This window comes from Zalophus californianus, chromosome Y, assembly GCF_009762305.2.
Source record: "Zalophus californianus isolate mZalCal1 chromosome Y, mZalCal1.pri.v2, whole genome shotgun sequence".
Classification (NCBI taxonomy): Eukaryota; Metazoa; Chordata; class Mammalia; order Carnivora; family Otariidae; genus Zalophus; species Zalophus californianus.
Window position 1 is genome coordinate 1,720,200 of NC_045613.1, and position 20,962 is coordinate 1,741,161.

The 20,962-nt window shown below is 43.6% G+C and overlaps 1 protein-coding gene across 10 annotated transcripts in view; it reads right to left on the bottom strand.

The window, feature by feature from the left end:
- Nucleotides 1-960: 960 nt before the first annotated feature.
- LOC113931451 (OFD1 centriole and centriolar satellite protein) overlaps nt 961-20,962 on the bottom strand; it is an 84,062-nt gene continuing 64,060 nt past the window's right edge. For all 10 annotated transcript variants that reach the window (XM_027609424.2, XM_027609425.2, XM_027609426.2 and 7 more), the window contains 13 exons: nt 20,022-20,095; nt 18,795-18,886; nt 17,542-17,731; nt 16,421-16,551; nt 15,779-15,890; nt 13,561-14,136; nt 12,957-13,080; nt 8,913-9,013; nt 7,580-7,690; nt 4,658-4,815; nt 1,986-2,138; nt 1,378-1,442; nt 961-1,104 (listed from right to left, as the gene is read on the bottom strand). In XM_027609424.2, the coding sequence (XP_027465225.2) occupies nt 1,062-1,104; nt 1,378-1,442; nt 1,986-2,138; nt 4,658-4,815; nt 7,580-7,690; nt 8,913-9,013; nt 12,957-13,080; nt 13,561-14,136; nt 15,779-15,890; nt 16,421-16,551; nt 17,542-17,731; nt 18,795-18,886; nt 20,022-20,095 (1,930 nt within the window). In that variant the 3' untranslated portion in view covers nt 961-1,061. The remainder of the gene's footprint in view (nt 1,105-1,377; nt 1,443-1,985; nt 2,139-4,657; nt 4,816-7,579; nt 7,691-8,912; nt 9,014-12,956; nt 13,081-13,560; nt 14,137-15,778; nt 15,891-16,420; nt 16,552-17,541; nt 17,732-18,794; nt 18,887-20,021; nt 20,096-20,962) is intronic.

The following is a 20,962-nucleotide window of genomic DNA, read 5'->3' on the forward strand; positions in this document are numbered from 1 at the left end:
TTCTATGTGCACTTTTCGGTGACCATACTGGCAGCGTCATTAAAGAACTTTTCCAAGATGCTCCTACACACAAGACGCTGGACTGTGAGGTACAGGTGTGCAAAGATGAAGAAAGGGGAACAACAGCAAATGGGTTTCTTCCTCCCTTTCAGGAAGTTCTGCGGGTGCTGCACTGGAGTGCAATTATCCTATTTTTTCGCTGTGTGGTTTCTAAAGGTCACTCTGGAAAGGGACATGCAATGGGCGACCCACTGCAAGTTGTGGGATGTCCTCCACAGGAGCAGCTCCAGAACAGCCCAGCTTGGAGGCAGCACTGGTCTCCCGCCAGGGTATGTACATCCTGGCTCTGCAACTTGATGGCTATGAGACCCTGATCAAGTCACCAACCTCTCTGTGCCTCACACTTCCTCATCTGTAAAATGTGGACAGTCACAGTATACACGCTTCATATGGATGATATAAGAATTAAGTGAGTTCATACATAAAAAGGTTTAAAATTGTACCTGGTACACAGAAAGTGCTCAGTATATGTTACCTTCTCTTTTTATCACCATCTAAGAAGGGGTTGTGTTCATTCTCAAGCAAAAGATGTGAAAAGTAAAGACCAGAGGGGATACTGTATTATTTCTAACACCTGGGATGGAAAGACCTATGTCCTTATTTTCAGGGACAGGTCAGACGGCGAGTGTCAGGGAAGATGGCCTCCTGTCTGACAGGGGGTAGCCCAGCTCTGGAGAGGAAAGGACCATAGCTGAAACTTCCAATACGGAGGCCTGGAACTCAACTGACCAAGAAGTTTTCGAATAAATATAACCTCTGACAAAAATGGGGAGGAACAAAACTCATTCTAGTGTCACGCAAAGCCTGAAAAGGAGAAATTCTAAAGAGGTGTTACTTCACTAGATGATTTTTGGTTTATATACGATGATACCAAATAAAATTATGAAAAACAAAATCGCATGGGATTACATGTAAAATTTTTATTGAGAATTCTGTTGTTACAGAGAATTCATAGGCCTTCAGTTACATTATATGGGTAAGATGCTGGACAGCAAACATGGTTACCAAAAGTCATCTGTTTCTTCATGAGAAAAGCCCGTGAAACTAAATTAGGGAAAGATAAAAACATTTATTAAATTCTTGTCAAGTTTATTCAGGGATCTTTATGATGTTCACATTCTTTCTCTGTGGGGTTTCTGCCCTTGCTTAAGCAATTTTACAAATTAAAAAATGCAACAGATTCTTTTTTTGAAGTCCCTAATTTTGACTGTTTCACTAATTTCTTACAGGGAGACTCAAATATCTGACCGTTTCCCTTGGCTGACACACCAGCAACTTAATGGTCTGTGTAGGAACACCATATTGAGGAAACCGTACCTTTCGTCTTTGTCGCTCGATGGCACTGTGTCCACTTCTGAGGCTTCTCTGCCAACCTTTGAACTCTGATGCAAAGAGGGAAAAAGAATCTTGAAATTACATTATGTATCAATTTTATTCAACACTTTGATTTCTCTAGGACTAATTTGAGATACATATGCAACTTAAGAGTCTAAAAAAGAGGTGACTTTTCAACATGAAATTCAGCAAGCCCATCAAAATAAACTATCTGGTACCCATACTCAATACCCACAGTGTGTGAGACTGAAGTAAAACATCGATGTTTCAGATGGTACTAATGCATTCATTATTCCTGAACAGACCTTTCACTACATTTCTTTCTTGTTCTTAAAATGAGAGACATCCTAATTTCTATAAAATTTGACAAATCAAAACCTCTTCAATCTTTCCCCAAGCAAAGCGATGAAATTTTGTCAAGAGTGTCATGTATCAAAAAGACTCAGGGCTCAATTTGAATTGTGGATTTTCTATGCTTCTACCTTTTTGTCTCCAATGAGGAAGGCAGATTTGGGTCCTACAGCCTTCTAACAAACCAAAGCATCCCTCGGCAACCCCCTCTACAGAAGGCCAGTCCACAGCATCAGCACCTTATCTGCCGCCTCCTGGTCTTGATTCTGCTGAATAATTTTCATGTATTTCTCTAAAGGATTTTCACCACAAACAGATTTGTCTTTCATTTCTTCAACACTTATTTCTAATTCTTTTTCCATTTCAATCTTCAATGATTCTTCAATCATCCTCTGTGGAATAGACAGGTGCCAAAATAGGAAACATACAGATACATTAAAACAACTTGTAAGTGTTTAAAAAAGCATAGTAACATAATCCTGGTCCTTTAAGTACAACCTGCATGCCAAAGAACAGTTTTTTTAATTGAAGTCATTGCTACCAAAGGGAGACAAAGAGGTCATCTCAATGAAGGAAGGAATTAATTTGCCTCAAGGGGCCTGTGCTTTAAACCAAATTAACCAGGAGTCCAAAGAACATCCATATGGAAGATGAATTTCAGTAAGACTTAGCAGGTCTGTGAAGTGGCCAGAGTAACCCATGAGCCTAGGACCAGAATCAGGACCTAGAAGGCCAAAAGAGAACCAGAGGAAGGAGGGCAGGGGAGGCCCTGGAAGCCACTGCTGACCAGCAGTCACTTCCCCAGGGTTACTCTAGTCCCTGCTAGCTGACCTTGGAAGTCTTCTTTAAAGCCCACTTAAAAGGGCGCCTGGGTGGCTCAGTCGTTAAGCGTCTGCCTTCGGCTCAGGTCATGATCCCAGGGTCCTGGGATCGAGCCCCGCAGCGGGCTCCCTGCTCCGCGGGAAGCCTGCTTCTCCCTCTCCCACTCCCCTTGTGTTCCCTCTCTGGCTGTGTCTCTGTCAAAAAATAAATAAAATCCTAATAAAAAGAAAAAGAACCCCATTTAAAAAGGGAAGACCTATAGCAAAGCAAAGCCCACCTCCTTTACAGCTTGTTTCCAGGACCAGATGAGAACACAAATGAGCTTGCAAAAGCTCCCCTTTGCTGCTAAACTCCTAAGGTCTATGTTCTACATAGCCTTTCTCAGGGCTCTTAAGCAAAGAAGACTGGGATGCCTACAGCAGGCTTTTAATGCTAAACTCAGTAATACTAAAATGTGTATGGGACCTCAAAAGACCCAAAGAGCCAAAACAATCTTGAAAAAGAAGAACAAAGCTGAAGGTATCACAATGCCAGATTTCAAGATATACTACAAAGCTATAATAATCGAAACAGCATGGTACTGGCACAAAAAAAGACACATAGATCAATGGAACAGAATGGAGAGCCCAGAAGCAAACCCATGTTTATATGGTCAATTGATCTACGACAAAGGAGGCAAGAATATACAACAGGGAACAGAGAGTCTCTTCAATAAGTGGTGCTGGGGAAACTGGGCCACTTTCTTAAACAAAAACAAGCTCAAAATGGATTCAAGACCTAAATGTGCAACCTGAAACCACAGGAATCCTAGCAGAGAGCACAAGCAGTCACTTCTCTGACATCTGCCTTAGCAACATTTTTCTAGATATGTCTTCTGAGACAAGGGCAACAAAAGCAAAGAACAACAACAAAAAACAAACAAAAAAACCCAAAACCTATTGGGACTCCATCAAGATAAAAAGCTTCAGCACAGTGAAGGAAACCATCAACAAAACAAAAAAACAACATGTTGAATGGGAGAAGATATTTGCAAATGGTATATGCAATGAGGGGTTAATATTCAAACATATAAAGAACTTACACAACACCAAAAAACCCAAACAATCCAATTAAAAATGGGCAGAGGACCTGAATAGAGAGTTCTCCAAAGACATTTAGATGGCTAACTGACACATGAGAAGATGCTCATCATCACTCACCATCGGGGAAATACAAATCAAAACTACAATGAGCTATCACTTCACACCTGTCAGAACGGCTAAAATCAAAAAGATAATCAACAACAAGTGTTGGCGAGGATGTGGAGAAAAAGGAACCCTGTGCACTGCTGGTGGAAATGCAAACTGGTGCAACCATTCTGGAGAACAGCATGGAGGTTCCTCAAAAAATTAAAAATAGAATTACCGTATGATCCAGTAATTCCACTACTGGGTATTTACCCAAAGAACACAAAAACACTAATTTGAAAAGATACACACCCCCCTATGTTTACTGCATTATTTACAATAGCCAAGATAGGAAGCAGCCCAAGTGTCCATCCACAGACGAATGGATAAAGAAGAGGTGGTGTATATACGCAACGGACTATTACGCAGCCATAAGAAGGATGAGATCTTGCCATCTGTGACAACACGATGGACCTAGAGGATATTATGCTAAGTGAAATAAGTCAAAGACAAATACCACATGATTTCACTTACATGTGGAATCTAGAGAACAAAACAAATGAACAAAGAAACAACAAACCCGAAACACCCAGACTCAAATATGGAGAACAAACTGGTGGTTGCCAGGGAGGAGGTGGGTAGGGAGACAGGGGAAGAGATAAAGGGGATTAAAAGGTACAAAGTTCCAGTCATAAAGTAAGTAAGTTACAGCAATTTGAAGTACTGCATAGGGAATATAGTCAATAAGACTGTAATAATGTTGTATGGTAAAAAAAACAAAAAACAAAAAACAAAACCAAAGTTATCTGTCACTCCTATGACTTCAGGACACAGTCAGGATTCATGTCCCTGAGAACAAGGTACTTACAGCAGGTGTACCAAGGGGAAAGCAGCATAGGGAATTTGCGTGTACTTAGCATTACCTGCTCCTGATCCAATTTTTCTAGTTCTCTTCGTTCCCTTTCTAAAGCCTCTTGCCGCTCATTCTGCCTTCTTTCTTCTCTCTGCCTGCGTTCTTTCATGTGCTCTTCCCATATTTCTTCTTCTTCCTTCTGTTCTCCCATTTGTTTCTGATCTACGCCTAATGGGACAGAAAAGAAAAGGCACGTAGTTTCCAGCATCGGATTTTTCAAATATATGCATGAGTGCTTTGCAGGGGCCCTTGCCAAGACTCAGGAAGACTGCTTGGTTCTTAGAGGACTCTTGACCTGCTCCATCTTCAAGCCCCCAAACCCACTCCTAGCCCTGCGCCCTGCCTTTTACTTTGCTAAGATGAAGACAAGTCACCCTTAATACGATGACTTTAACTGCCTCTCACGACCCCCCAGTCACAGCTTCTTACGCTCTTTGCTCACCTCCGCCCTTCCCAAGGCAAACTCTGCATTTGGTTAGGAGGCTGCCCCTGGCTTTAGGACTCAGACTGAACCGTCAGTCCGTCTTCATTTACACAGCACTCTCCCAGCTCTTCCCCTTGCTCCTGTGCAGGCGCCCCAGTCTCTCCTGCCCCAGAGAGGACGCGCCCCCTGCCCCAGCTCTAGCCAGCTCGCTGCTGCTGCCCACCTCCTCCAGGCTGATCCCCGAGCCTTCCCATACCTCCTTCTCTACGCCCGACCTCTCTCCCTGTTTCCTCACTCCCTGGTTTCTAACAGGCTTCCTGCCATCAACACATGGAGACCCCAGAGCCCTGGCTTCATACCTGAACTCATCATTCCTGTCCCTTTAATCATGCTCTTTCCATGCTATGTCCACTCGGCCACCAGGGCTTAGAGGTTCTTCTTCCTCCTGCTGCACTGAGGGTCCTTATCACCATTTACCTGGGTGGCTGCAAGCATCTAGTCAGTGTGCTCCAGGACACTCCTCTCTGCCTTCAAGCAACCCACCTTCACCCCCGTGAGCACCAGTCACTTCCTGGATCTGCTCTGCACACTCTCTGCTCTGGGGGACTCCTAACCCACAGTGGTTTAGGCTGACAATCTGCCTTTTTCTTTCCAGACTGACCTCCTCTATCACCGTAACTTTCACATTCGAAACATTCCGTCTATAGAGCAACCCGCTGTTAGCTGAGCACAGCCGCATCGGCCTTGCGCCACACCCTTGCTTTCACGGCCTCCTTAACCTGACATGCTCCCTTCTTCCCCCACAACTTTACCACCTATGCAAGCCCTCACTTAAAAGCCACCTCCTCTGTGAGGTCCTCCTTATTCCTAAAGTGACAACTGGCCATTCCAGCACCTTCTTCACACAGTGCTTTGTACCTGCCTTGTCACAACCCATAGGCATCTGTCTCCCTACCTGTGTTCCTTCCGGCTAAGGACCATGTTTTAATCGTTTGTTCCCTAAGCTTGCAACACAGGTCCCCACGCCTCACATGCTGAATTCAATCTCAATTCCACAGATGACTGTGCTAACCTTTTTCTCCTCCAGCCCTGGCCTATAACCTCAACTTTCCCCAGCAATGCTAAGAAACAACAAATTCACAGGTTCACCACGGGATTTCAAAGCTCGTTGCCGTGCCCTGTCCTAAGTCACTAGCAAAAAGTTAGCTTTACTGACGGGACAGGAGCAACAGTCTTCTCTTAATCCTGGCCAGAAAATTCTAATACCACAGGAGGCGCTGACCATATCCACAGGCAGCGACGCAGCGTCCTGCCTGCTGGGGCAAGGAGGCTTACTCCTCGGTCTATCAGGCTCTCCCACGGAGGAGCAACCTCACAGTAAGAATGCAGTTTGGGAGCGAATTTAAACACATGAAAAGGGCTGCTTCTTCCCTGGGAGGTGTACTCTGTAGCCGAGTCTAGTGTACTCGGCAGAGGGGCATACCGAAACCGCCTTGGACATTAAGAACAAAGAAAAGAAGTGTTTCCACTGGCACAAAGGCATCAAGCCTGGACTTCTTCATTTCCCTTTGCACCCAGATGCAGAGCTGAAACAACAAATGTAAGAGACCTTCTCAAGGACCAAAAGGTAACCACACTATTTAAGACTCATTTAAAAGGCCATTTACCATAATCTATGTTACGTGTCAGAAACAGAACACCTGTCTGCTCAGTTGCTTTCCCTTATTCTATTACGTCATCACTCAGCTCTCTGCCGAACGGCTGCCCGTCAGATCTGCTCTCGGACACCACGGTCCCTATCGGTATCTATCCCACTGGAGGTCCTTGACGACAGCCTGCCGACTGTCCAATTCTCCTACTAGAAGCTCCATGAAGCAGGGGCCTGGGTTGGTACACTGCTGTATGCCCAGCCACGAGGAAAGTGCCCAGCAGAGAAAAGGCTCTTGATCAGGCCTCAATGAAGGAGTGCTTTCCAGAACGATTTACTTTGGAATCAGCAAAAATCAACCCTCTCAAATTCTCCTGCTTCTTTCAGGGATTGCTCATATTCCCAACTGTGCCTTAAACCAAGAAACTGTTTCTAAGAGGCTTTGCGTAGCTTTTAGGGATGATGTTCTCCCAATGTTTGGAAAGGACTAATAGCTGGTTTTACTTGAAGCATTTCCTTTCAACTTTGAGGCTTCAACACTTAGGTCCAAGAAGAAAAGGACCTGGCTGTTGGCTGAGCCCTGGGGCAAAGCTCCAATGTCCCCGCTACACCTTTCTTCCACCTGGGGGAGGGAAGTGGGTCATCTGGAGGAAGCAAAGGAAAGACAAGGTGAGCCCGCAAGACAAGTGTCATGACCAGTTTTCCTGCAATGTCACCAGCTTTTCTGAAGACTGAAATATATAAAGGTTTTGCTTATCTTACTTTCTTAAGGCATGGAGGAAGCAAATAGAAAATGAAATAAGATTCAATATTACTAATTCGTTAATCTATTTTGTTTACTAAAACACAGGAAAACTTACTCGGGTAGTGATAGGACATAGGTCTGGCGGCCGCAGCAGCATCCACGTGAGGCATGTCGCCGGCAGGATGGAGGCCGTGCGCTTCAAACTGCCTCGCTGCGCTCCCTGCATCTACACGAGGGGCAAAGAAGTGTCCTGTGAGTCCTCAGGAATGCGGGCAAGAGAAGGGAGTGCAGCGCAGTGTCGGGAGAACTCATGGTGAAGCACGCGCATTTTGGCCAAAGCAACTGGGCCAGCTCTTTGTCTCGAGGACTCTAGAAGTCTGCATCGGAGCCGCCTGACCACGGTATTCACTTCTCCCAGTGTTCTTCTGCTTTCGAGAATTAGATGCCTTTACAAAATCTCATTGGTTACCCAAAGGGAAAAATCAATCGAGTGAAAGAATTCACCTGGCTTGCTGATAATCACTTGAATTCTATTTGAAATCAATGATTTAACAAACTTAGTCAAAAGGATTTTGAAAGATTTACTAACCCTTATCAGTGAAATGTTCAAAACATGATGCTTTCACACTCGCCATGAAGCTCATGAAGCAAAATGGCAGGTTACGTGCAAATATGAAGACCTCCAAGGTGGAAAGGGCTGCGGGGATGACCCTCGCTACAGCTCTATCTTGTACTTAAGCAGTGGGCTCTAGGCAGGGCCACAGCTGGACACCAATCCTAGACTCACAAGCTTCTACTTTTTTACCTCCATTTTTTAACTTAAAAAATGGGCTTTCTAAATCTTAGGCAGTCAACGGAATCAGTATACTTCAAATAAAAATAATAGTATACTCCTGTTCCGTAAAAGGGAAAAGAGAATTTTTAAAAATCACTTATTTTAAATCTGAGGCAATCCCAAAATTGGTAAACTGAGTTAAGGATTCACTTATAGGCTCAGCTCCAAGTTTGAAATTGTGAGCTATCCTCAAATGCTTAATAAATGGAACTCAGAACACACCCCTGAAAATCTTCGTGATATAAAAATGAGGCAATGTATCTGTATTTGTGCTTCTATCACAAAATAAAAATGTCCTGGGGCCCCTGGGTGTCTCAGTCGTTAAGCGTCTACCTTCGGCTCAGGTCATGGTCCCAGGGTCCTGGGATCGAGCCCCGCATCGGGCTCCCTGCTCGGCGGGAAGCCTGCTTCTCCCTCTCCCACTCCCCCTGCTCGTGTTCCCTCTCTCACTGTGTCTCTGTCAAATAAATAAAATCTTTTAAAAACAACAAAAAAAACAAAATAAAAATGTCCTAATCTGTAACTTCTTTGCTTTTCATGACAATATGTTTCACCAAAACTAAGCTTTCTACATTTTGAGCTTATAAAAACCAGTATTCATATTTGAACTTACATTCAAAAGATGATTCAAATTCCTCATTGTCCTTAAAAGGTAGCTTGCCTGGATTTGCAAATTCACTTTTTTCCTGAAGCTCCATTTGTCTTTGATAAAGACTGGATTGGAAGAATAAAATTCAAGAATGTCAAGTTGTAGGAATGTAAAACCCAAGAGCACAGGGCGATGAAAATCTTTTGGGACTCAAGAAAATGCTTTCGAAAAGCAGTTTCTCTTGGGCTCACGAAGAATAAGAGCTACACTGTAGGGGGCACTTTCCATGCACCAGGCATCCCTCTAAGCTGTTGGGGGGGGGTGACTCCTCATACCACCACATGCTGTGAGATAGCTACTACCATCATTCCCACATTGTTCCTAGGAGGAGCTGACTTTTTCAAGAACCAGAAAACATTTTTGAAAAAACCGAATTCTGGGGGTGCCTGGGTGGCTCAGTCATTAAGCGTCTGCCTTTGGCTCAGGTCACGATCCCAGGGTCCTGGGATTGAGCCCTGCATCAGGCTCCCTGCTCCGTGGGAAGCCTGCTTCTCCCTCTCCCACTCCCCTTGCTTATGTTCCCTCTCTCGCTGTGTCTCTGTCAAATAAATAAAATCTTTAAAAAAAAAAAAAAGAAAAGAAAAAAACGAATTCTGCACACCCCTCAGCACACTGTCAGCAGGAGAGGTTATACTACAAGCCCCATGTGCATCAAAGGGCCCTAACTCAGCACATGCGTCTTATCTTTCTTCCTGGCTTTATTACAACAAAGAATGATATAAAAAAACCATTACAGTCTTTAGGATCATAACAGGCACATGTGGCAGTTTTCAACTCTGTATAGCATAATGGAATCAACATGCAGAACTAAGGGGTCAGAGTCTCCAGCCATGGGGACCAGGTACAAACAGTGGTCCCACATGTGACTCAAATCCCAGACTGGGCAACCCACTGAGCTCCTCAACACATCCACTCCCTCCTGCTTTAGCAATCATATCCCAGGACCCACTACCAATTTAGAATTTATTTCAATGATCTACAAACTGGAACCTTATAAGATCGGGAACAAGACAAGGATGTCCACTCTTGCCACTTTTATTCAACATAGTACTGGAAGTCTTAGCCACAGCAATCAGACAAGAAATAAAAGGCATCCATATTGGAAAAGAAGAAGTAAACTCTCCCTATCTGCAGATGACATGATCCTATACGTAAAAAATCCTAGAGACTCCACCAAAAAACTACTAGAATAAATGGATTCAGGGAAGCTGCACGATAGAAAATTCATACCCAGAAATCAATTGTGTTTCTACACACTAATAATGAAGTAACAGAAAGAGAAATTAAGAAAACAATTCCATTTACAGTTGCACCAAATATAATACCTAGAAATAAATTTAACTAAGGAGCTACAAGACCTGTACTCTGAGAACTACAAAAACACTGATGAAAGAAACTGAAGATGACACAAATGGCAAGATATTCCATGCTCATGGATTGGAAGAAATAATATAATATTAATATGTCCCTGCTACCCAAAGCAGTTGACAGATTCAATGCAATCCCATCAAAATACCAACAGCATTTTTCACAGAACAAGTAATACTTAAAATGTGTGTGGAACCACAAAAGACCCCCAAATAGCCAAAGCAATCTTGAGGAAGAAGAACAAAGCTGAAGTAGCACAATTCCAGATTTCAAGATATACGACAAGGCTATAGAAATCAAAACGGTATGGTATTGGCACAATGGTACTGGCACAAAACCAGACATAAAGATCAGTGGAACAGAACTGAGAGCCAGAAAGAAACCCACACTGATATGGTCAATTAATCTACAACAAAGGAGGCAAGAATATACCCTGGGGAAAGGACAGTCTCTTCAACAAATGGTCTTGGGAAAACTGGACAGCTACATACAAAACAATGAAACTAGACCACTTCCTTACACCATACACAAGAATAAACTCAAAAGGGTTAAAGACCTAAATGTGAGACCTGAACGCACAGAAATCCTAGAAGAGAGCACAGGCAGTAATTTCTCTTACATCAGCCTTGGCAACATTTTCCTAGATAGGTCTCCTGATGCAAGAGAAACAAAACAAAATTAAACTATTGGGACTACATCAAAATAAAAAGCTTTTGCGCAGCAAAAAGAAACCATCACAAAATGAAAAGGCAACCTACTGAATGGGAGAAGATATTTGTAAATGATATATCCCATAAGAGGTTAAAATCTAAAATATGTAAAGAATTTATATGACTCAACACCAATAATACAAATAATCTGATTAAAATGGCCAGAGAGGGGTGCCTGGGTGGCTCAGTCGGTTAAGCATCTGCTTTCAGCTCAGGTCATGATCCCAGGATCCTGGGATCGAGCCCCACATTGGGCTCCCTGCTCCATGGGAAGCCTGCTTCTCCCTCTCCCTCGGCTGCTCCCCCTGCTTGTGCTCTCTCTCTCTCTCTCTATCTCTGTCAAATAAATACAATCATAAAAAAAAATAATAAATAAAATAAAATGGCCAGAGAACCTGAATAGACATTTTTCCAAAGACCTACAGATGACCAACAGACACATGAAAAGAGGCTCAACATCACTCATAAGGGAAATGCAAATTAAAGCCACAATGAGGTATCACCTGACACCTGTCAGAATGGCTATAACCAAAAAGACAAGAAGCAACAAGTGTTGGCGAGGATGTGGAGAAGGAACCTTCGTGCACTACTGGTGGGAATGCAAACTGGTGCAGCCAGTGTGGACAGTATGGCAGTTCCTCAAAAAATTAAAAGCAGAAATACCATATGATCCAGTAATTTCACTACTGGGTATTTATGCAAAGAAAATAACACTAATTTAAAAAGATACATGCACCCTTATGTTTACAGCAGCATTATTTAAAATAGCCTAGATATGGAAGCAACCCAAATGCCCATCAATTGGTAAATGGATAAAGAAAATGTGGCGCATATACATCTATACATAATGGGATATTACTCAGCCATAAAAAAGGATAAGATTTTTGCCACTTGCAACAACAGGGAGGGACCTAGAGAGTATTATGCTAAATGAAATAAATCAGACTGAGAAAGACAAATACCATGTAATTTCATTCACATGTGGAGTCTAAAAAACAAATGAACAAACAGAGGCCCCTGGATGGCTCAGTCAGTTAAGCATCCAACTCTTGATTTCGGCTCAGGCCATGATCTCACAGTTGTGAGATGGAGGCCTGCGTCGGGCTCCGCACTCAGCGCAGAGTCTGCTTGGGATTCTCTCGCCCTCTGCCCCTCCCCCACTCGTGTGCACTGTCTCTGAAATAAATAAAGTCTTAAAAAAAAAACAACAAATGAATAAACAAAGAAAAAGCAGAATCAGACCTATCAATACAAAAAGAACAAAGTGATGGTGGCCAGGGGGAAGGGGGCCGAGGGATGAGCAAAATGGGTAAAGGGGAGGGGGAGGTATAGGTTTCCACTTAGCCATGGGAATAAAAGGTACACCATAGGGACTACAGTCAATGGCTGTACGACAGGGTTGTACAGTGACAGATGGGGGCTACAGTTGTGGGGAGCACAGCATGACGTATGGAGTCAAATCACTACGCTGTGTACATGAAACTAATCTAACATCGTGTATCAACTATACTCAAGTACAAAAAAAAGCTGGAACCTGTTTGTTTATATTTAAATGCCAAAATATTTTTATATGACTTTTTAGTGATGTGTGAAATTGTCTTAAGCTCCAAACTGAATTTGTTTTCCCAGATTTTGGACAATTTGTTTTACCTTCGTTAACCAAGTCTATTTTTGAAGTACGAAGATGTTTACTGATACCACAGTGTAGATTCTACACACCAAGTTTAGCAAAGAAGTAGAAACTACTTTGCTAAAAGGAATGTTCCTCCCCACCCCCGCTCCAGGTAATTTAGATGATTCTCAAAGATCACACATCATCTTACCATCTGATTACCAACTCTATACTGCCACAGAAACCCCAAATGAGTCCGGGCTGAGACCCCATGTAGCTCAGCGGACTGGGCTGAGGCTGAGCGGAAGGCGGTGTTACCTGGCCTGCTCTGGAGAGCTGGGCAGCGGGTGGACGGAAGGGCTGTGCCTGGACTCAGTGGGTGAAGGCCGGGGTGTTCTGTTGGGACAAGGACTGGGGCCAGCAGTGTGGGATCGGTCCAGACCTAAGGGGCAGAAGGCCTATTAAAAATTGCAAGGAGAAGACAGCAACATGGTTTCTACACAGTTCTCTTACTCTGACAATGAATTCTATTATCCTTGTAAACAGCTGAGTATGATGCATAAATGATCTACAAAACTAACGATTCAAACCCCTCAATGAAACTGCAGTGGTAACAATCAAACATATACAACTAACCAGCGGTAAAGGGAAAGCCACTGTCACTCTGCACCTGTCTGCGTGCCTATGAAGTTGCTAGAACAGGACATTACCCCACCCCCTCAACATGGGGGAGACGCCACGGTTAACCCGGGAAGGGCAGATCGAGAGAGAGGACCCAAGTGCCTGGGCTCAGGCGTTTCCGTGCTCAGTTCCCGCTCCTTCCTGCTGTCTAGGGCTGCACTCTTACTTGGGGAAGAGGCCCTCCCAGGACGAGACCCTTCCAAATCCAGAGCGTCCTGCAACCCTCTTGGCAGGAGCTCACCTTCCAGATACATTTCACCACTGAGGCTCCTTTTTGCTTTGGGAACAGGAGTGGAGGAGAGGCGTCTGGAGGTGGTGCTCCTGCGTGGCCGCGAGGCGCTGCTCTTGTCCTCTTCGGGGGTGCCCACCGGAGGCTCAGAGACAACTCTGTCCTCGGCACAAGTGCGTCTTTGGGGCGAACTCGAGGTGATGCTTTTGAGTGTCCCTAGCAAGTGCAGGGGTGGCTGGCTGTTGGCTGCTAAGGGGCGTTTAGCGGGGAGCTGACTAACTCTTTGATGGTAATTTCGGAAAGCTTTCTCCAAACGTTCGGCCTCTTGCTCTAGCTCTCTCACCCTTGCTTTGGTATTGGCTACAAACTCAAGGTCAGAATCGGGGGAACTACTCTCCGTGCTTGCATTTGGATAATTTATGATCCTTGGTATAACCGCCATCAGCCTTTCCTGGTCGAGAGGATTTTTCAAGAAATCCCCGCTTATATCCCCATTATGAGGCACCACCGTCTTGCCATTCAGCAGTCCACTGATGGAACAATCGATCAGAGACTGCTTCAGGTTGCGGTACACTTCATTCTCGAGCGCTGCAGGTTACAAGAAGACCACGTGAGAAATGACGGAAAAGGTGGAGAAGAGAGTTAAAATAGATCGAGATCACAATTTTTCAAAAATAAAAGGAAATATTAAGGCCAAACTTGCACATTAGTTTTTGAAGCTGCAGTCATGATGGTAATTATTAACATTTATCAAGAGGTTATATGTACTTTTCATAACGCATATTATTTCACAATCCATTATGCACAGTTGTACAATCTAAAAAGCTCTGAAAACCGAAAATATATTCCTAATTTATTTGGTGGCAAAGCCCAACCAGACCTCAACTCACTTGGTTGAAAAGTTTGACCCGAACCAATGGAAACCCATTTACAATCTTTACTTATTCCACCTCGCATGAATATTCACCCATTTGATTACAAAAAAATTAATTTGTTTCACTGCAGGATGCTGCCCAGAACCTCCAGGGCTGTGGCAAAATCCACAAACCACAGCACAGGGCCTGAGTTTCTGATAAGGGAAGGAAGACACGCAGTCACAACAACACTGTGGGCTAAGAACGCGCACTGCTCCCATTTTACAGATGGGGGGGCTGAGATTACTGAGGCTGGCTCACACAGTGAGCACGATGGGAGAGCCACTGGCATGTCCTAGGGCAAAGCCAGTACCTGGGACCACTACCTCACCTGATGGCGCTGCCGGACAGAGGCTCACCATGTGCAAAGCGGGGGTTCAAAAGGTTCCACCTTCTTGAACTACTGTTCATGATATGAGGTCACCAGAATTTCAGCTGTGGGCAGTCTGGCAAACAGATTTATTTAGAGAAAGTGAAGAGCAAACAAGAGTAGAAATGAGTAAAGGGAAAACTCGTGTGGGGAGATGCGAACAAGGGCCTGACCAGGGCAGAGTATAACTGGGCCTGAGGAGGGTTCAGAACCAAGAAGTGAGAAAGCATGTCAACTGCTAACACGGAGGAACTTGCTTTGCGCCTACAGGCAGCTAAAGAAGGTATGGAACCTTCAGCGTCCTTGTTATGAAGTAGGAAGGGGCAGACGTTGGCTTGGCAATGAAAACAGAGTACAAAAACGACAGCAGAAACCACCTCCTCGTGTTGTGTGTGTCCCAGGCACCGTACCGCCATCTGTCTTGCTTCATCTTCATCCATGTGGCCCAGCGCCACTCCTAGCCCTATTACAGTGCGGACCCTGAGGCCCAAGGAAGTTCAACGGAGCATGCCTAAGGCAAACAACGAACTTCACAACTGGGACCCGAAACAAAGAGTGTTTCCAGACTCCGCTAGCAGCAGGGCTCATTTTGCTGGCCGCCCTGCTTCTCGCACACATGTACACGTCTGTCCAGGGACATGTAAAACCACTGAACGGTCAACCGGTCTTAGCGGCGGGATAACAAACAAAAAAGCAAAGCCTAGGTTCCGGATGAATTTGGGGACTTCTGTGTCACTACCACACCTCTCCTGAGCCATGGGTCATCTGTGAAAGCAAGTCACTTTAGAGGATGACCTGGTGGGTAGTCCTGAAATAGAAGTTATACTTCTCAGGTGACACATATTTCTATAGCTCCTCCCCTACTATGAGAATTACTAAAACTCACTGAGTAATCATTACATTTTCACAATCACTCACACACACACACGTTAAAAACGTCTCCGACCTGTCTGGGTTTGTTTCAGTTGCAATTTCAAATCGGCAACCTGTAGAGTTAACCTCTTTATAGAGTTATCGTAATCAAGTATCTGGGCCTTCAGCTGTGCAGAATGTTCAATCTGAAAAGATTTAGGGAAGGAAAAGAAATGAAAGTAAAACAAATCAGTTTATTTCAAAAGAACAATTCTCTCACCTGGCTTATTCTCTTTCTCTTTTTTGCCAATTCTGAGCAGCTTTATACCTATGAAACAACAGAACACACTAACAAGTTCTCCAGCTCCTTCTTTACTCCTTTCATACAGCAGCTACTCCAGGACGGGAGGTTCACATGAGAAAGAGAGCATCAATACCGTTAAGTTGCGGGGTGAGAATCAAGAGATACTTTTAACAGTGGGCACCATCAAGACTTGGAAAACTGGGTGTTTAAGAGAGTTTACTTTCCTCTTGATTTTCTTACTATCATGAATATAATGTCACAATCACTCGAGAATTTTCTCGGATGAGAAAGAATACTGGGAAAGTAATTAGCATATGGGGGAATTTCTGATGTTAAAATAGATCTGATTTATGCTGGTATGACACATGCCAATTTTACACACCCACAAAGTGCACTGCCCTAACACTTGGATGAGCCAAGAGCAATACTCACTTCACTTTGCAGCTGTTTTTGCAGAGCCTGCCTGTGGCTTTCGAACTCCTTATGCTCAAATGCGATGGCATGTTCGGCTTTCTTTAGTTCTTTCTGAAAAACCACCAGCTCAGGAGATGGCTGAGCTATATCTATGAAGGTAAAAAAGCCTGGTCATTACCAACCTGAGGTTTTCTCATTTTACTTAACAAAAACAGTTTCTAAAGAGGCTTTAGATGGTTCTTCCCTTTCTTTGTATACACGCAATTAATATCAGTTTTATTGAATGGACTAAGAGCAGTCCTGAATCACCAATTTCAGAACAAAAGAATTTAATGCACATAATTGCAAACTTTACCACTCTTCAGAGTTCTACTCCCAGTAGAATTCTTTCAAATCCTCAAATTAACGTGAATGCCCGCCTCTCCTCTACTACGCACAGAGGCACAGAAAGAATGCTCTGTCAAAGCCTGCCAGGGACTGCCCCTAGGTCCAATCCGACCTGTGAATCTGTCAGCGGCATGCAGGGTCCAGAAAGCAAGCAGATGGTGTCCCCATTTTGGGTCATCAGAAGACCCTTTAATAAAGAGAGACTTACACAGGGTACCGCAAAGGACGGTATAGTTCCCTGGGCTAGTACTGGGGCCAAGCTGTTACCAGTCCTCACGCCTGGAGGGTCAGGAAGGGAGGCATTCCCAGAGTTGGGGAGAGCGAGCAGGCACAGGGCGCTGATGAGGCGCCAGCCCCCAGGTACTGGGATCTTGCTTTCCTGAGGCCCAGGGCCAGCCCAGGGCTACTCCGCAAGGAGGAGATGGAGAAGGGCTCACAATCACCTCGACCTCACTCTTCCCTCCCTCCAAGCGCTTGAGCGGGTCCCCACGGGCCAAGCACCACCAGGCCAGAGGAGTCAGAGGGCAAGGGGAGCCAGGTACCATCCAGAGGAACAGATTTATCCAGTTAATAAAGTTTTCTCCTTAGTGACACAATTACGCAGCAGGAAGCAAAAACAAAGTACCTTTGATTCAAGAATCTTAATTTTATAAAATCTTCCCGATTGAAGCTTCCCTTATAGGACAAAGCAGTTTCAGAGTACTAAGCTAATAGCAGTTACAAAGCCATGCCAATCAGAAAAAAACACCTACGGTTTAGGAGACGCAAGTTTTCATTTCTAGTCTCTTCCAGTTGTTGGTTAAGTAATTTATTTTGTGCCTGAAGCTCCAGTTTCCCTTCTTTCAGTAGCGAATAGTCACTCATCTCTTTCACCTTTTCATTCAGCAGATGGTTTTGCTTTGTTATTGCCAAAGACTGGGCTCTGACAGATTCTAACTCAAGCTGCAATTGAAACAGAAAAACTTGTATTTGAACAGTGACTTTACAGGACTGCTTAAGTGAAAGCTGCCAGGCTTTCACGCCCCGAGCTGGACATCATGACTGAATTAAGGCCCCATGACAGAAGTCTGGTTCTCTGCAACGAGACCCTAACTCCCGCAGTACAAGTCATCTTTTGCCCTTGATTTGGGGCAGGGGCAAGTTCATCCAACTGCTACTGTGTACAACCCTGTCCTGCAAAGCTAGTGCTTCTGACAATCACCCCATTTTCTGGATGCAACTAAGGGCCCAACAATGTAACCACAGATGGTGGCAATATATAAATACATATATATAGATAGATCTACACACACTTTTTTTTTTTTTTTTGTAATAAAAAGGTAAGATATCCTAACATGCTGTGGGGTGATTTCTTTTTCTTAGTATAACAGAGCTCAAGTTTGCAGCCTGCAAAGCTCTCAAGTCCTTACAGCTACAAAAATATGTTCTGTGTATAAAATTTATTTTAAGTACCTAAAGTTCCAGTTCTGTCCTTCAGATAGCAAACACACAAAGTAATAGAAATAAAGTTAACAGTGGCACACGAAAAATGCATCTCATTTTGTTTTAAGCTGTAAGATCCCGACATCATGACAGGATTTTTTACCTGCTGCTGATGGGAAGGGAGAGGAGGCTGAGGTAGAAGCTAGTCTGTGTCAGCTGCGTGCTACGCACATCAATCCGCTCACTGAATTCCCTGCACAATCATGAAATGTAGGCAACATCCCAAAGTCTACAGGTAAGGAATCTGAGGTCAGAAAACTTGCCCAAAGGCACATAAGCAGAAAGGGAGAAAGACAGGATTCAGGCAGGACTCTAGGCCCCAAAAGACATCCTTTTATGCTTCCCTAGGAGACTAAGATTGAAGTGAAGAACTAGCGAATGAACAAAGTGCAGCCATCACCTTCTTAGTCATGGAATAAACAAACACATCAAGAGGATAACTGAAGATAAATTACGTATGACTAAAACTAAGTTTCATATATCGTCTTAACGTCTGTTTCAAAACAACAGGCTTAACAATTACCTCAAGCTCTTTGACACGATTTACTGAATGATTAAATTCTTCCTTTTTTGAATTAATAGCTGTGAGCTCCTCTTGCAAATGTATAGCTTTTTCTGAAAGAAAGAGCCAACCAATTATCATCATCATGTTTTCCTAGTGGCTACAAAATCATTTAATAATTTATGGGCGCAGATCAGCCCTAATGACTATTATTTCATTATCTAAACAGCAGATGTCAGAGTCAAAAAAAATCAGCAGGCAAGTACAAAATGAGCCCTGTTACACAACAGGTGACGGACGGGACGTTAGTTTTAAGGGTTAAATATGTGGCGAACTTCCTCCTGCTACACACATCTTTACCACTTACACCATCTGCTCAGAGCACAGGGCCCTCATGCCAACAGGTCTGAATTTCCTCGAATGCAGAGATTTAGTTGTCTGTTGTGATTCTGTAGTTATTATTTTATCATTTTTACTTCATCTAACACAAGTCTATATAGATACCTCACCATATATACCTCATCGTGGATACTTTGCTGAATCCACGATGGTACGGATACCTATATAAGCATTCGCCTTCACAAGACAGTTGCGAAGGAGCAGGCCCACGATGGGCGACCTGGCTGGGCGGTATCAAGTACCTAGCCCTGGTGTCCTCCTAAGAGTCCATTTAAAATGGCCACTAAAAGTTTAACTTCTTGTCATCGACAAGTTCCTAGACATATATTAAAATGTAAAATATCTCAAAGAATGAAAAATTATCCAACTTTCCTAGTTTCTGGCGAATGTATACAAGAATTTAAGAGGTTATAGGTCAAGGGGAAATAGCATGAAGCATAAAAATACATTAGAAGTAAAAGAAATAAGAAACTAGATCACAGGGACGGAGAAGTTAAAATTTTCATTAGGAAAAAATGAAGTCTCTCACAGTTAAGAGTGATATTTACGGGATGGCAATAAGTTGCTGCCACCTTCTTGACAATCACATTTATCAAAATACGTTGGATAAAAATCCTGCTGATAAATCACTAACCCTTGTGAATATACAAAAGGTTAAACACTAAGGTTCACAAAAATGTAGTAAGACAGTATTTTTTTATTTTGTAAAATTAAAATAACAAAAAACATGTAATTTTCGTAGTAACAAGGATGTGTATGCTATGTCTTTTTTAGAACACAGAACAGGCCCAACTAGGAAGCTAACAGCCTACATCAGTGCTGAAAAACACAGCTTGCCCCCAGAGTCACCTTTATTCTTCCTTTCATCTTCAATCAGCCTGTTCGTTCTGGTGATATAGTCATCCTTTACTTCAAGTTGATACCTGCCAATCAGAAGAACGAAAAATGAGCTCCTTGTCGCTTTCCTGGACAGATTACCATCAATACATGAGCTTATCTGTGGCGCTGAGGCACCTAAGGGCACTGAAAGTGACAACATGTAAGCCTCAAGCTCTCTCAAGACAAAAGCCAGGGATATGAATTCTGAACATAAAAGGTCCATAACACCCTGCTGTGATCCTGTCAATTTGGTCCCAAAACTCAGTCACACAAGATCAAGGGTCCTGTTGTTGTTGTGAGGTTAGAGAGAACAATTATTTCTCAGTTAGTCTCGACTGACACAAGGTAGTAAATTAAGGCCAACTTACAGTGTGCGTGACAGACTCTAAATCCCAAATGATAACCAAGTCAGTCACTTGCAATTCACCTATCCGTCTCCCCTCCCTAAGATAAGACCTTTTGCCCTTAAAGGCTGAGCACGGCATTGAGAGCCAACTGCCACGAGCATTAGACCTGAATTAGCAATACCCAAAGGCACATCTCTCGGGGCTTCAGCCATCTCCACCAGCTGCTACCAGCTGACTTTCTGGTTCAGAGGCCAGAAAAAGGAAGGAGAAGCAATCCTGTGATATCCTCCCAACTTCAACACTTGACTAAAGACACAGAAGGACACCCAAAGCCGGACAAATGATACCAAACAGTTCACTATATCCATGGCTAGGTGAAGTTAACAAACTGTGAGGAATAAAGGAAGAAAAACGTGTTTAACAACTAGGGTTACTTCAGTGTTCGCTAGTATGGTAGAGGAGCAGACATAAAATAGGTAGATCAAATCCATCATTTCAAAACTGATACAATGAAAAGATGCTACCTCTTTTGACAGAATTCTTTTAAAGAATAACTTCCAGAAA